At 47.2% G+C, this 16,201-nt stretch overlaps 1 protein-coding gene across 6 annotated transcripts; it reads left to right on the top strand.

Annotated features, from left to right (window-relative positions):
• The first annotated feature begins 1,064 nt into the window (after positions 1–1,064).
• On the top strand, positions 1,065–14,903 carry LOC147007674 (uncharacterized). 6 transcript variants are annotated; one of them, XR_015053988.1, is made up of 6 exons: positions 1,066–1,319; positions 3,540–3,691; positions 5,733–6,668; positions 10,815–10,936; positions 11,389–11,591; positions 14,395–14,903. XR_015053988.1 is itself a non-coding variant. In XM_085866607.1 (6 exons), the coding sequence occupies exons 2-6, from the start codon at positions 2,322–2,324 to the stop codon at positions 11,389–11,391; spliced, it is 1,248 nt and encodes a 415-aa protein (XP_085722733.1). In that variant the 5' UTR covers positions 1,066–1,319; positions 2,164–2,321; the 3' UTR covers positions 11,392–14,903. The 6 variants fall into 6 exon arrangements, 5 of the variants coding, with proteins under 5 accessions (XP_085722731.1, XP_085722733.1, XP_085722735.1 ...); XM_085866607.1 differs by adding an exon at positions 2,164–2,356 and having other exon boundaries at positions 11,389–14,903; XM_085866609.1 differs by adding an exon at positions 2,164–2,299 and having other exon boundaries at positions 1,066–1,516; positions 11,389–14,903.
• Positions 14,904–16,201: the final 1,298 nt, after the last annotated feature.

Below are 16,201 nucleotides of genomic sequence, written 5' to 3'. Positions count from 1 at the left end.
TGGATCTCTTAGCTCGCTCAAGCTGGTCGAGGTATCCCAAGACCCTTTTGGATATCTTAGTTCGCTCAAGCTGGTCGAGGTATCCCAAGACCCTTTTGGATATCTTAGTTCGCTCAAGCTGGTCGAGGTATCCCAAGACCCTTTTGGATATCTTAGTTCGCTCAAGCTGGCCGAGGAACCCTCTGAAGAAGATCCGCGATGAAAACCGCATCGTTACTTGTCAGGACGAACCAGCAGATTACAAAGTACCAAACCACGTGGTTTCCTCTCGATCAAGTTCTCGGAGCGACCGGGGACGTTCCAACAGTCCAGGTTCAAGTTCCAAATGTGATGGAGACTCAGTTCTTGAGTACCGACGCCGAGTGCGGATGGGTATCGTTCTTCGATGGGAACGTGAGGGCATCGCATCACGTGATACGAGTTCGTAAACCACCAAAAAAACAACACAAACATCTCCACGTCATGATGACGTGGGGTCTTCCCACGGGCTTCACAGAAGTGGGATGAAGAGTGACCTCCTGGTCCACCCTGGCAAGGAAGGGCCAGCAGTCACCATTCGAGCAGGTTACGGAGGATACCGAGCCAGGTACGACCTGGAAACGAAACGCCAAAGTTCGACAACGATCCAGGTGATAAACCCAAATTTTACAAAAACCTTTTAAACAATCTATAAACGATGAAATATCCTGGAGTGTTGAAGGTTTAAATTTGATTTTTAATCTATTTTTAGTACCGTACTGTATTGTTGTAATCCTGCTGGTAGGGGTACCCGGCCTGCCGTTGCCAGGCAACGCCGGGTCCCTCCTGCCATCCCTTTCCCTCTCCCACCCCACTCGTTTGCCTCCCTACGGAGTAGTTTTGTCGCGCTTGGTGTTACACAAAGTCAAGCAGACGGACAGACAGAAAATAACATTTATTTTTGAGATTATTATTACATGATATCTGTAAAATCTGCTCCCACGTCGATAATGAAATATTTCACAGAAGCTCAATCCCTCCCACCTTTCACCTTTCATTCATGTCTGCCCGGATGTGTGCGATATGTAGATCTCCGTAGTTCTGAGAAATGCACGGATCATTTACGTGAAGAAGAAGAAGAAGATTCCGAAGCCGCTGTGTGGTAAATCGAGTGAGGCTTCAACGAGGAATGACGGGGAGCGAACGGATGCTGAAGAAAACTCCCCGAAGGAGAGTTTCAGAAGGGATCATTGAGGCGATGCGGACACGAGAGCGCGAACAAAAGCCGATCAATTGAGCTCAATGGACCGAAGCGGCTGCGTGGAGCGTGGCCGCCATTTTGTTGGCCGTCAACACGACGCGTGAGCGTGTGGAGGCCTCAGGCCTCAGGCCTAAGGCCTAATAATAAACAAGGCCTCCGTGGATTCGCCGCACTGAATGTGGGAATAATGGATTGTAGAGAATATTTTCGGCCTCTTACTAAATAAGACTGCAGTTCTCTTTGTTCATCCAGTTGGCGATTTGTTACAACTTCAACAATGAACTCGGTCTGAAAGATGTAAGAATGAACATGATGGTTAAGAATGATTAAGAATCCTCGAGTTTGCCTCGTTGTTGCTTTGGTTTTTGCTCCATTACGACTCGAGTTCGACGGCGTTTGATGTTTTGGTTTTTTAATGAACACGAGCGAAGGAACACACGGTTCAGTGAATGTTCAGTGAATGCGATTATTAATAAACAATGAATGTGATTATTTGTTAATACATGACGTCAGTAAACGGTGAATATGATACATGACGTCAGTAAACAGTGAATATGATACATGACGTCAGTGAACAGTGAATATGATACATGACGTCAGTAAACGGTGAATATGATACATGACGTCAGTAAACAGTGAATATGATACATGACGTCAGTAAACGGTGAAGATGATACATGACGTCAGTAAACAGTGAATATGATACATGACGTCAGTAAACAGTGAATATGATACATGACGTCAGTAAACAGTGAATATGATACATGACGTCAGTAAACGGTGAATATGATACATGACGTCAGTAAACGGTGAATATGATACATGACGTCAGTGAACGGTGAATATGATACATGACGTCAGTGAACGGTGAATATGATACATGACGTCAGTAAACGGTGAATATGATACATGACGTCAGTAAACAGTGAATGAACGTGCTGCAGTGTCGAAACCACGTGGGGAGCGGACGCGCTGCGGTATCGAAACCACGTGGGGAGCGGACGCGCTGCGGTATCGAAGCCACGTGGGGAGCGGACGTGCTGCGGTATCGAAGCCACGTGGGACATTCCACCGTGCAGTGTGGGTGTGGGGAAATCCGTGCATGTCTGCGAGTGAAAGGATGAGTATATCACCGGAGTACGTGCACGGTTAGCATGGACAGCGAGGAGGTTGGAGGAACGCGGCATGTGGGGGAAAAGGGGGGCATGCAATGCAGGCAGGCCTTCGTCAAATAGATAGCATACGTTTTAATTTTTAAATTCTCCCACGTGGTTTTATATAGAACGCGGCGGTTATAAAGATATACATTACAGTTGGTGTGTGTTTTATCGCCACGGTAACGCCACGGTACGCTGCCGCCCCATTCCCTCACGCTGCCTTACCCTCCCCTTGCTCTGCCTTCCCTCCCCTCACGCTTCCTTCCCTTCCCCTCTGGCTGCCTTCCCTTCCCTCCTCTCATTCTGCCTCCCTTCCCTTTACGATATCCTCCTCCTTAACCCCTTCCACCATCATGCAACTCTCCGGAAGTCGAGGAGAGGAAGGGGTCTCAAAGAATATGTGAATTGGACAAATTAAAGGTTTTTTTTTTTTGGTGGAATTAAATCAAGACATGAACACTGGCGCTGCTTTTTTGACGGTTGAAGGAAAATGCCCTGCCTTCCCTTCCCTTCCCTAACAACTTACGTCCTCCCAAAGGCCCTCCACCCCCCACGGACATCTCTGGGCAGTGTCCTGGTGTTGTTTGGTGTGTGACCCGTTTGAACGTGCGGTTTTAATATACCCAATTCCGTTCAATCCTGTACTAATGTCGGCAGAAGTCCCCCGATCAAATGTATGTCCAGAACACTGCCTTCCTCACCTCACCACCATCACCATCCTCCATCCTCCTCGCTCCCTCCCCCCTCTCTGGGTGTATGGTGACATGTGGTGAGGCCTCGCTCTCCCTCCTTCCTCTCTCTCACCCCCTTCCTCGCTCTCCCCCATTTCCTCGTTCGCTCACCCACCCCTTACTTGTTTCCCCACCCCTCCTCGTTCCCGTTACTCCCACTACCCCCTCCCCCCCCCCCCCCAATCTTAATATTCCCGTCAGTGAAGCGACGGGATGTATTTGCGAGTCATTAATATTCATGATTGAATATCCCAATTGAAGGAGATCTTCCGTGTCACATGACCACTCAAGTCAGTTTGGCATACACATAAATCTTGTAAATATGGGCTGGCCCTTTAACTCCATTTACTAAATTTACAAAAACTATGGGGGGCGATGACATCTTGTGTCTTTTTATCCTTGTTTTTCATCATGTTTCCCAATGCCCTGCAGGACCTGTGGACCCCGAGCCTCCGGCGTTACGGTGAAAATGCCTTTCCAAGTAAAGTTTCTGCCATACCGCTTCATATACCTCTTCACGTACCTCTTCATCGTTCTGAACTTGGTTGCCTGTGAGCCGAGTCTCTTGGACGTTCCAATAAACCGTGAGTATCAATTTCCAATGTCTTGCTGCATCGAACATTGTGTGTTGCTGCACTGGCTGCTGGCCTTCGTGACATTAAATGACATACGAGTTGTCAATAATTAATTAATCTTTGTGGGACCTCCTTGTTGAGGCTCTTCAACGTCACTCATACGTACCTCCAGGACTTCAAGCAGGCGGTGCACCACCACCACCAGCACGTGTCTTCCCACATCCCTTCCCATATTAATTTCCCGAGTCATGAAAAAGTAACCGCGACAGTCACCCATTTTGAAGACCCTCTGCCGGATTCTCTCTTCCAGAGCCACATTACCGTGCAGATTAACATCTCCAAATTGGGCGAGTGTCGTGCTGACAGGTATCACGTGCCTCGATTTAATTAGAATGAGCAAACCTGAAGGTCACGTGACCTCGGTCATCTGAAACTGGGCTGAAAGGATCGAAACCTCGATGATAAACGGTGCCCAGCTGATGATCCGGGCAGCTGGTAAATCAGACAGTCGCCTATAAGTTAAGGTTATAACTTAAAATAAAATAGCTTTTGTAAGTACTTACCAGTACATAATGTATCTGTGTTTGTGTGTTTATATATGTGTGTTTGTTTGTATGTTTGTGTGTGTGTGTGTTGTTATGTCTGGCTTCCTTCTTGGGACGACGGTGCAGTAATTGGTCTTTATTTTGATTTAGCGACCATGACAAATCAACCCTTAATGGGACTTATTAAAAACCATCAAACGAAGCCACCAGGACAAACAGAATTCACCCGAGACCGTGCTTTTTAAAAACAATGGCACCGGGAGGGAATATAATAATGGCTATACTTTACGAGGGCGAGGGACTGCCCATTCGGTCCTTGTCATCCAGGCGGTCCCTCTCCCTCTTCTGCCGAGCAGCCCGGATCACTATTTTCCCGCCGAGCCTTGCGCTCCATGACCAGGCCGAGCGCTAAAAAGAAACATTTAAGACAGATTCCAAAGGTTTACACATCAAATAAAAGGTCAGAAGGGATGGCAGGTTTTAGACACAGATAATAGGGGAGGTGGACTTCATCTGTCCCACAAAAATAGCGGCGTATATCAAATATCACATTTAGTTACTTCTACGCTTAAACAGTTATTAAAGAAATTACTACGCCATATGAAGCATTTATTAACCCCTATGAGTCATTCCCACAACAATTATTTCAACTCGCTCGTCGCTCAACAATAAATGATGCTGATACGGCATGGTTATTTTATTATCCTTATTCAAATGTGTAATTCAAACGACTTCCTGCTCTGTAATTCAAAACACCTCACTTCACTGGAAAATGTGGGGACAGGAACATGATACACATTTACATGGAGGATTTGTGTCCCCCCCCCACCCCACATACTCCCCCAAGATAAATAAATTAAAACACCCCAAATTGGGGTCACGCTGATCATGTGTAGCAAGTGGAGATGTCATTGGCCCAGAACTGTAGGCGGAGTAACGCGACAAACAAACAAACAGACAAACAAACAAACACGCAAACACACACCGGGTCTTCCTCATTTTGTATGTTGATCCACCCCATACCCTTTGGTAGTTTTGAACCTACTGTCCATTGCCGTTTCACTCCTCCGTGAGCCGAGCTCAAGACCTCTCTGTTTCAAGCACACAACCCCAGTAAAAAACACCCGGATGCTAACCTGGATCGAAGACACGATCGATGATGCGCTTGTTGTTCCATGCTCCTTTTCATGCCCTGCACTGACACCACCACTGGTAGATGCTTCCAATGGCAACAGAAGGACTTGAATTAAGGACCTAAGAACTCTGTGGGTCACCGATAATAATTGACACTTTGGAAACGGGCCGCTCTTGTTTTGCTTGACTGTGCTTTTATTTATTTTTCTCACAACACGCTGCAGAAGATGTTGAGCATCTTGTTGCCATTAAATTTAAAGTAAAAATTTTAAGTGTTCTTGTCATCCCTCCTTGGCCACCTGAGGTGCTGTCTTGGCTCTGTGGTGTTGAGGCCAATTTAACACCGAACATTGTGTTCTTTCTTGGGCCAGGTTTGAAAAGAATGCTTCCAAACCTGCGACCGAACAGCATCGACAACCGCACTGTGCAGGCCGACACCAGCAAGGATCAAGTGCCTCCCAGCAGTCGGCAGCAGTTTCACATAGCTGGAGGGCCTCTCAGTACCACACATCCATCCAACACAACTGGAGGACAAACCACCACGATGCAGCAGTTCCACACAACTGGAGGGCCTCCCAGTATCACGCAGCAGTACAATACAACTGGAGGGCCTTTCAGCACCACACAGCAGTCCAACACAACTGGAGGGTCTACCAGCACCACACAGCAGTCCCCCACAACTGGAGGGTCTACCAGCACCACACAGCAGTCCCCCACAACTGGAGGGTCTACCAGCACCACACAGCAGTATAACACAACTGGAGGGCCTCCTACCACCATTCAGCAGTTGCACACAACTGGAGGGCCTCCCAGCATCACGCAGCAACACAACACAACTGGAGGGCCTCTCAGCACCACACAGCAGTTCCCCACAACTGGAGTGTCTTCCAGCACCACACAGCAGTACAACACAACTGGAGGGCCTCCCAGCACCACAAAGCAGGTCCCCACAACTGGAGGGCCTCCCAGCATCACGCAGCAACACAACACAACTGGAGGGACTCTCAGCACCACACAGCAGGTCCCCACAACTGGAGTGTCTTCCAGCACCACACAGCAGTACAACACAACTGGAGGGCCTCCCAGCACCACACAGCAGTTCCCCACAACTGGAGTGTCTTCCAGCACCACACAGCAGTACAACACAACTGGAGGGACTCCCAGCACCACACAGCAGTTCAACACAACGAGAGGGTCTCTTAACATTACGAGGCAATTCTACACAACTGAAGGGTCTTCAAGCTTTACGCAGCAGCTCAACACAACTGGAGGATTGCTGAACAACACACAGTTCAATCCAAATGAAGGTTTGTGACCCGGCTATGAAATCAGAATCCACCGACCTTCCCTCTTCCCCACCTCCCTCAACTTCTTTTTTTGTATACATTGTCGAGGCTCGTATGAGAGCTAACACACAACACAGAGCAAGGGGGCCATGAGACAAGAGGTGCGGGAATGAGAAGGACAAAACAGTGGGGAACACAGACATTAGATCTGTGGAAGGGAGACGGATAGGGTGGGGAACACGGGGTAAACAAGATGGACATGACAGGGACTTTCAAGGAAGGAAAGCAGGGAATTTGAAGGAGGTGGGTTTGGTGTGGATTAACGGGGGTAGAAAAGATATGAGGTGGTGGTGAACAGCTGTTTTGAAGATCTGGAGGGAAGAATGGGATTGAACAGAGTGAGGGAGTTTATTCCAAAAGCGGGAAAAAGAGGAATGAAAGAGTGAAGGTGAGCAGTGATTCGTGATTTTGGTAGTTTTACCAGAAGGGGGTTGTTGGTGGACCTTGAGCGCCCCGCGGAAATATGGTGGGGACAAATCGCAGAGAGAGCAGGGGGACGTGGGGGGCGAGACTGGAGAGGAGACGGAAGAAGACAGAAAGACCACCGACCAGCCTGCTTTGAGAGACCCAAAGACAGCCTCACCGCGGGAGATGCCAATGATCATACATGCCTTGGTTTCCACAGTGTGAAGCCGAGAAAGGTGAGAGGCAGGAGACTAGACCACAGTGTGAAGCCCAGAGGGGAGAGCAGCACTCCATCAGGTTGCGGATGAAAGCTTTGTAAGTGGTCAGGAGTTCAGGTGGGCTGAGGAAGGACTTTGCACGACGGAGGATTCCCAGTTGGCGACTGGCTTTGGAGGCCAGGTTGGAAATGTGGCTTTCCCAGGAAAGATCATGACAGGTAGTGAGACCCAGAAGCTTGAAAGAAAGGACTTCTTCCAGAGGATTGTTGAGAAACTGGATGGGGGTTTTTTTTCCAAATGGTCCTTTCGAAGAGACATAGTGAGAGTGTGAGATTGGTCCGGATTGAAAGACATGTTCCACGTGTTGGACCAGTTTGTGATTTTACCCAGATCTGCAGTGAGTGAAGAAGCTGCTGCTTGCCGGTCTGAGGGATGACAGATGGTACGACGGAGGGTGGGAGTCATCAGCAAAGAGATGGAGGATTTTCCAGAGAGTCTGAGAGATCATTGATGAAAACCAGAAAAGGAACAGGGCCCAGAACGCTACCTTGAGGAACTCCGGCCTGGACAGGAAGAGGGGATGAAAGAACTCCATTTACGGCCACACGACGACTGCGACAGGAGAGGAAGTCTGCGAGCCATGAGTGGAGATGTCCTTGGATACCATGGGAAGAGAGTTTGGTGAGCAGGGCAGGTTGCCAGGCCGTGTCAAAAGCACGCGATATGTCTCGGGATATGGCTCTCATCTCATGTCTGGCATTGAGGACCTCCATCCTTTGTTGGGAGAGCAGAAGCAGCATATCCAGGGTAGAGTGACCTGGTCTGAAACCAAATTGATGATCGGAAATCAGACCATTGGAGAAGAGGAAGGATTTAATGTCTGAAGCGATGATGGATTCCATCACCTTGCTGATGATTGGGAGAAGGCTGATTGGTCTGTAGTTTCAGGGATCTGTTTTTGCACCTTTTTATGCAGGGCAGTGATGTTTGCTGATTTCCAAACAGATGGCAGATGACCTTGTGCAAATGAGAGGGTGAATAGAACAGAGAGAGGGTGAGCAATAGCAGAGGAGCAGGTTTTTAGGACACGTGGGCTGATGCCGTCTGCACCGATTGCAGAATCTGAGTCGAGGTTTCACAGCAAGCTCTCCACCTTGTCACAGAACCTTTTGTGAAATTTCGCATTATACACCCTCCTCTTTTCTCTTTGATAAGCCAGCAGACCGTGATTGCACTGAAATTATCGCTCCAAGCCACACTGTTGTAAAAAGAAAGAACTCTACAGCAAATGCAAACATTATTCTGCGAACGAAGCAGGCATAACCAGAGCCGTTCCCAACAATGGCTTCCTTCCTGATTTGCTTTCCCATTTAACATGCGGATTAATGTAATAAATCCTGATCGATATTTAAATTGCCAAAATGGACCCACTCCGGGATATGGAGATTTGTTTTTTTCCTTCGTTTTAAAAATACTTTGAAGTTTCAAGTAGCACGTGATAAACTGCAGAGATACCGGCACGTGGTGAGTATAATCTTCATGATGATAATGAGCGGGAGACGGGGTTTTATAATCGTGTGTGCATGTGTCTGTCCGGGCCGTGACTCCCCCCCCTCCCACAAAATTTTTGCTTTTGTTATCAAATTTTCAACTTCTTCTTTCGCGTGGTCCCATCGTCAGCCATTAAATTTTCACCAAAGCTTGATGATGAGAATGTGGACAAGACAAATTAATAATTTGGTTAAAAGGTCAAAGGACAACGTCGCATAAAATCGTCAATTTTCATCCGATTGACCTGAATTTTTTAGAATTTGCATATCGGGTCACTGAGTTGGTCCACCAATCAAAAGCTTGATGTAGATTGTTTTTTTTTGTTTTTTTTTGTTTTTTTTTAGATCAAAAGGTCAAGGTTGCATGGAGTCATCAATTTTCTTCCGATTGACCTGAAATTTCAACAGGATTTGCATATCGGGGCACTGAGTTGGTTCATCAATCAAAAGCAGGATGCTGATTGTTTTGAGGTCACAAAATCCTTCATTTTCCATCTGATTGACTTTAAATTTGAGAAAGGTTTGCATATTGGATCGCTGAAGCCGATTGCTTTTTCGGTCAAAAGGTCAAGGTCGTCTGTAATTGTATTTTTCTTTTTTTGACCTGTTTTTGTCATGTTTAGTACACGGAAGAAGAAGAAGAAGTACGAATACAAAGCAGATGCGGTCGAGCTTTGCATTTTCAGATGCTTTCGAGTGATGGTTTTATTATTTGTTTGTTTTTATTATTCCCAAATCACACAACAAAAGCTAACTCCTTTATTCACCCATATTGACTTTTTTTCCCCTCAACATTGAACTTCATGGAAGTGGGAAGAGCGAGGTTATGGAGGGTGTGAATATATTGTACAACGCAGGCATGATAGGCCGAATGACCTTCTCATGCGCCAAAGTTCCCTGTGTATATTTGTGTCATGTTGTTAAAAACAGGAAGAAACAGGGAGGACAGAGTTGTGGGTGAGGGTCCATGTGGGTGAGTTGTAAGAGGGAGATTGAGACGTTGGGAAGGGAGTGGGGGGTGGGGTGATTGAGGACGGGGTTTAGGGCAGTTGAGGACTTGAAGAAGAAAGGGGTGGGGGATGACAAAGTTGGCTTAGGGGAGGGAGGGCAGAGAGGGGACAGAGTTTGGATCGAGGGGTTTGAGGCTTTCGAGAAAGTGGAGGGGGAGTTGAGGACATTGGGTTGAGAGGGGGTTTGAGGATTAAAAAAATGGGGGAGGGGTGCACAGAGTTTGGGTGTGGTGGTGGGGGGAGGGCAGAGAGAAGTCAGAGTTGGGAGGGGGGTTATGGACATGGGATTGTGTGTGGGTGTTGGAGTGGGGGGGGGGGGGGTTAGGGACCTTAATCACATTTTACATGATGCAGAATTTTCATGGGTCTGTGATCGTCCCATTGTGTCTTTTGGGTCCTCCAGGTATTTTGTCCTCGGGGTCTTTTGGATGCTCTGCGTCTTTTGGGTCCTCTGAATCTTTTGAGTGTTCGGGGTCCCCCCTTTTGTTTTTTTTTGCGTCCTGTGGGTCCTTTGGGTATTTTAGGTCTTTTGTGTCTTCGTGGTCTTTTGTGTCTTCGGTGTATTTTCGTTCTTTTGAGTCTTCCATGTCTTTGGGGCATTTTTGGGTCTTCGGGGTCTTTTGGGTATTTAAAGGTCTCCATGGCCGTTGGGGTCTTTTAGGTCGTCAGGGTCTTTTGGGTCTAATTGTCTCAATGATTGTTTTCTTGATAGATTCGGAACATCTCTTAAAGATGGTTTGACAAAATGAGGCCTCTCGTGATCATCAAGTGTCAAGTCATTCCACATCATCGATACGTCGATGAACCTTTTAAGATGATGAAAACGGAAGAGCAAGCCACAAGTAGAGTGAGTCCTCCATGAACACTGCAATGTCTGATTGTGCAAAGCCATGTTGTTGTCTGACCCTCCGTATTTAACCGCAGACAAGTCCACATGGATGACCAACTTGATGGAGCACAGCTGGTACCTCATGATGCTTGCGATATTGGTTTTCTTGTTCCTACTGACTGTCTGCATCGTCTACAAAATGGATAAAGATCACGGGGTAGGCCTTGCACAACCTTCTCACCTGTCAGTTGGCTGTCCTCGACGCTTTGGCAGATACCCAGTTGTTTTGTCCATTGTAACCTGCACATTGTGATGTCACTGCACACCAGTACAAACGTCCAGGTAACTGAGACATGTACATTATTTAATTTAGTAAACTCAACAATAACATTCAAATTACATGAAACCAAAATATTCCAGTTAAATGAGGTCTTGGCTTCATGGTGAAATGGGGAACCCCCCCCCCTCTTAACCCCACACAGCCTTATTTCTTGTCGGTGAGTATAAACTTCACAGTCCACAAGCTTAAACGGTTTACACCTTTTAAAACTTACAGAGTTAATATTCACCCATGTCGATCTTCCTCGATGACCTCTAAAAGTTACTGATATAGACCATGGGTGAAGGTCGACACGTGTGCTGTGTTGTTGACGTGTGTGCTTCATCCAGTGACGACACCGTTGTTGGAGATGCAGCCTTCCAGGTCTTCCCTCGAACAGCCCTCGCTGCCTGCAATGAGTGAGGATGTCCCACCTTCGATGACTCCATCGAACGGTGCGACAGAGGCTCCAACTGGTGTTGGCTTAACGGTTGAGGTTCAAGATCCGAGGAACTTGCGTTTGAGCCCCTGTCGTGTTGTAAAATAACATCAGGTGGGTTGACTGCTCCATCTGTCATCCTTTTGAAGTCGACAAAATGAGTACCATCGTGCTGGTAACAGAGGGAATTGCATGAGCGACGCAGCTGAACCCCCAGAAAATGATGCAGCAAAGCAGTTACAGGCTGCAAACAAATAAATAAATAAAGTGGACTTGAAATCACAAACACATTTTATGTTCGTTGTCTACTCACCCTTATTTTTTCTTTCTTTTGACCTGATTTATTGACATGTTTACCAGGAACCACCGTTGGCATCACAACAAATTATTGAAGAAACAAAATTAATATGTCTCCCAGTTGTTACACAAACAGAAACATTGTCTTAATAAAAGTACTGTTCTTCAATGAAAGTGGGCTGGCAGGATGACCAAGAGATTCACACACTGGGTCAGGTCAGGAATGGGAGCATGGTGGACATTTAAGACTGCAAGACCTGAAGACTGAAGACTCGGACTCTCATCCTCCTGCACAGGTATCGGCAGCACCACACCGCATGATCCAGTGAATCCATGACTCCCCAGGCCCGACCCAGACGTCGAATGACCTCTGCCTTCCAGCCAGCAGAAACGTGAATATCCAGCCAGCAGAGAGTGCAGCATTTCCACCAGCCTTGAGAAGTTCAACATGGATGCCACAGATCACTTGACCACAGGTGATGCTCTACCTCCTCACAGATTCCTCGCACATAGACCTCCTGTCAACCCTTAGCGCACGTACAGTTTACGCCTCAGGTTCCTGAACAGTTCAGCTCTGCCATTCAGCCTGGCCCTGCGACTCTGGTCAATGGTATTCAGTGTCCCTTGAGTGACAAAATTCTTCTTCACCCTCGGGTGAGTTCCAAGACATCCACTGGCAACATCAAGGAAGGTGGTCTTGAAGGCGCTCCACAACTCTTCAGGATCCGCCAAAGCACTCAGACCCCCCAAATCTCCACTCATCTTGTTCACAAACTCCTCAGCCACCCTCTCATCCTTGAGCTTGCCAACATCCAGCCTAGGCAGGGATGGTACCATCCTCCTGGATTTAAAGTGCAACTTCAGAGTTGCCGCAAGCCGGTGGTCAGTATTGAAGAACTGAGCACTTCGGTGGACCCTGCAGTTCTGGATCATCCTTCAGCGACCATCAACGAGGACATGGTCAATCTCCTTTGCCACACCGCCAGCGTTGGAATACCAAGTTCAGCGATGAGGTTGTGGGCGCTGAAACCATGAACCAGCCATCCGAAGTCAATGACTTCTTGCAAAGTCAAGGAACTTCGTGCTATTCAGGTTCCCAGACCCATGGGGACCAACACACGTCTCATAACCATCCCTATCAGTTCCAGTCGATGCATTGAAATCCCCCAAGACTCGAGAGTATCTCGCCTGGGGCACTGATCAACCACAGACTCGAGCATGGCGTAGAATGTGTCCTTCACGGTGAGATCACTCGCTTCAGTCGGAGCATAAACAGAGACCAGGGAAATGACACCTAAGGAGTGACGAATCCTTAGTCTCATAATACGCTCGTTGACCGGTGTTACCTCAATTATCATTGGAGTCAGCTTATTGGACACGGCTACAACAACTCCTTGGGCATGGTATCCATCAGAGCGACCAGACCAATAGTAGGTGTAACCACCCGCCATGATCTCTCTGCAATCTGGTCTCCGAACCTCAGAGAGAGCTGCAATACCGATGTTTAAACGCTTGAGCTCAGATGATAACAGAGACAGCTGATCATCCTCTCTTTGGGACAGGACATTCCAGGCATCCACCCGAAGGGACCGCCTCAGGTTAACCAAAGGAGACCACCATCTGGTGGATGACACCTTGGCACCACTCAGCCACACACCACCGCAATCTGATCAGGGAATGTTACCCCTTGGTTTTCCTCCTGCAATCAAGGAATGGGGGTCCCGAAGGCTTTGCACCAATCCCGTCATCCGGTGAGCTGCTCTGCCAAGGGCATCAGCACAGGAGTTACTCCCACGGAGTGGGTTTTCAGTTTTCTTTACATCTGTGGGTTTTGCGGAATGAACTGTTTTTCGGTGGCCGGAGTGCAAATCCTGCCACCAACCTCCTCATTAACAATAACCCAATTGCGGGAGGACGTCTGCAGACAAAGTTGGGCACTAGATATGGATGACGGTTGGCTCACAAGGAGCTCCTCCACCCTTTGACAGGCTTTGTTCTTCATCCTGCTTGGTGTCCAGTCCATATTCATACACCCTCCTCACTCAGAAACCTGATGGGGGAGACAGTTTAATCACCGACAACCCGACCATGAAACAGGTTAGTACAGGTGTACATGATACCTGCAGCAAGTCACAGATCTAGTGTGGCCTGACAGCCATCAGATTCCTGGATTTTAACTACTGCAACCCAAACACTCACAAACGCAGTGTAACATTGACCTTGCCAGCAGGGGCACGGACTGCGTGATATTCAAAATCTGATGCAATTGAAGAAATTAGATCAGTTAGAGTAGTCCTGTTCAAAAATACAAACAGCGAAAGTATATTGTCTACCCTGAAAGGACCAAAATGAACAGCTCAGAAGGAGCCAGACGCGCTTGGCCACCATGTACTGCCATATTACCTGGGCCATCCGAGGACGGTCTCCTTTTGGGCCAATTTCCTTGAGATTAATTTCAATATAATTTGTTGATGGGACTGAAAATGATTTTGGCCAAACGGCGTCCCTCGCTTTGTGTTATAACATCTTGTGTCATCAGCTCTTTTAAACGAGCTTCAAGGTTCCTGCTGATTAACAGAATCAAAGTGGGTGCTTGCTGGTGTTTTCCTTGCTTCTCCAGGTGTAAACAGGTGAAGTGATTGAAGCCCTCAAAGTGCGTGTCGGCTGAATCGTAATTGACGCTCCACCACTCCACCACCTCCTCACTACCCCTCTACGTCTTGTGTGGCCAACAACTTGCCCCGGGTGTTTACACGAACTTACCAATCAATCTGTGCCCACCTTTTTTGTGCAAGTTTGGAGTTCAGTTAACTGTGAAGCCAAGAAAGTGTCTCCATTGCTGATCACATGACTCTGTAAACAGTTTGAACGTTTTTCACCAACACCTGTTTTGACGTCGTGTTTAATATATTTTTAAAGTCTTTGAGCCTTTCTTATTCCTCTTCTGTCTTCTTCATCCTTTTTTTTCTTTCTTCCTGATGCCAAGAAGGCCTTAAAATTGGAATTCATAGCAAAGTGTCCAAGTTTTCAGAGTTGGTTAATGAACTGCTGATCCACTGCTGTTACAAACAACCTTCAAATGTTCAGACTCTTGGGTGTTAAAATAAATAAATAAAGAGAGAAATGAAAGGTGTTGGTTTGAAATAATTATTTGTTTTCCAATTGTGACGTTGGCATTGTTTGTTATACGTGCTCGTCCAAATCGACGGAGGCATGGTCGGAGTACCCGAGGAACGATCGGAGCACGGTTTCCCTGTCCCGACGCAAACGAGGCGCCGCAGCACCTCCGTCGCTCTTCCAGGTGAACGCGACGACCTGAAACCGTGCACCTTGATTTCAGGTGAACACCTTTCCCCCATCCGTTGTGGATGTGCCATTCACCAAGTCCCGATTTGTGTTAAAAGAAGAGGAAGATGTTCATATTTGTTATCGTTACCATGGAGCTGCGATGAGGAGTGTAGAGACAATCCATCCATCCATTGGGACCATACTCTATGCAGAGCGTCGGTGCGGCCCAAGCAGTCTCCTTGGCTCGTGGGTACAATCCTGGACGGGTCGCCACTCCGACACAGGATACCAGCAAGCTGGCCCTCATTTTGCTCACCTCGGAAGGATGAGCCCACCTGTTGAAGAAGAGAACCCACCAGGAAGAGCCAACTCACCTGTTGTTATTTAACAGCACAACAGGGGGCTCAAACTCAAGGACCTCAAGATATTAACCCAGCTACCTTAACCGTTAATCCAACACGAGGTTTAACAAAGAAGATATGAATATGTTAATTCGAGCGGGTCCTTAATCAATCAAAAATGTTCCATGGGATTTTGTTCAGTGAAATAAAAGGACCCGAAGACCCTTTTGGACCCTATCTAAGAAGCCTAAAGGGTGTAAAGTCTCAAAAGAGTCATAAAAGGGTCTTTAAAAGACTATAAAGGTCAAAAGGGTATATAGGGGGTTTAAAGGGTCAGAAGGGGTCAAAAGGTCTTTGGGGTCTCAAGTTTCAAATGGTACGTTCCAAAAGTAGTTCGTGTCGAAAGGGTATTCAAAGGTCTCAGGTTTTAAAGGCTCTTTAGGGGTCTAAAGGTTGATGGTATTGAAAGGGTATGTCCCATTAGTAGTTAGGGTTTAAAGAGTCCAAGAAGTGTAAAGGGTCTACATGGGTTTAAAGGGTCATAAGGGGTCTAAAGGTCAATGGGTATGTTCCAAAAGTAGTTAAGGTCTAAAAAGGGGATGAAAAGGATGTAAATGTCTGAAGGGTCTTCAAAGGTCCAGCAGTCTAATGGGTCAAAAGGTACATTCCAATAGTAGTTGGAGTCTTAAGGGTGTAAAGTGTCGAAAGGGACTAAAAAGGACTGAAAGTACCATCCCCTCTCTGTCACCCCCAAACCCCAACTCTCTCTCCCCCCTTTCTTTCTCGTTCTTCAAAGCA

This window comes from Eptatretus burgeri, unplaced genomic scaffold (assembly GCF_056783735.1).
Source record: "Eptatretus burgeri isolate ZD-2024b unplaced genomic scaffold, Ebu_testis_v1 Ebu_testis_scaffold_52, whole genome shotgun sequence".
Classification (NCBI taxonomy): Eukaryota; Metazoa; Chordata; class Myxini; order Myxiniformes; family Myxinidae; genus Eptatretus; species Eptatretus burgeri.
This window is presented reverse-complemented; position numbering and strand designations above follow the sequence as displayed.

What these genes read in the sequence shown, in the direction of transcription:
- LOC147007674 (XM_085866605.1), top strand. Translation starts at nt 1,261, where the DNA reads ATGGACCGAAGCGGCTGCGTGGAGCGTGGCCGCCATTTTGTTGGCCGT. An exon ending in GTTGGCCGTCAACACGACGC is followed by an intron (nt 1,320 to 3,539) that starts GTGAGCGTGTGG and finishes AATGCCCTGCAG; the next exon opens with GACCTGTGGACCCCGAGCCT. An exon ending in ACAGTTCAATCCAAATGAAG is followed by an intron (nt 6,669 to 10,814) that starts GTTTGTGACCCG and finishes ATTTAACCGCAG; the next exon opens with ACAAGTCCACATGGATGACC.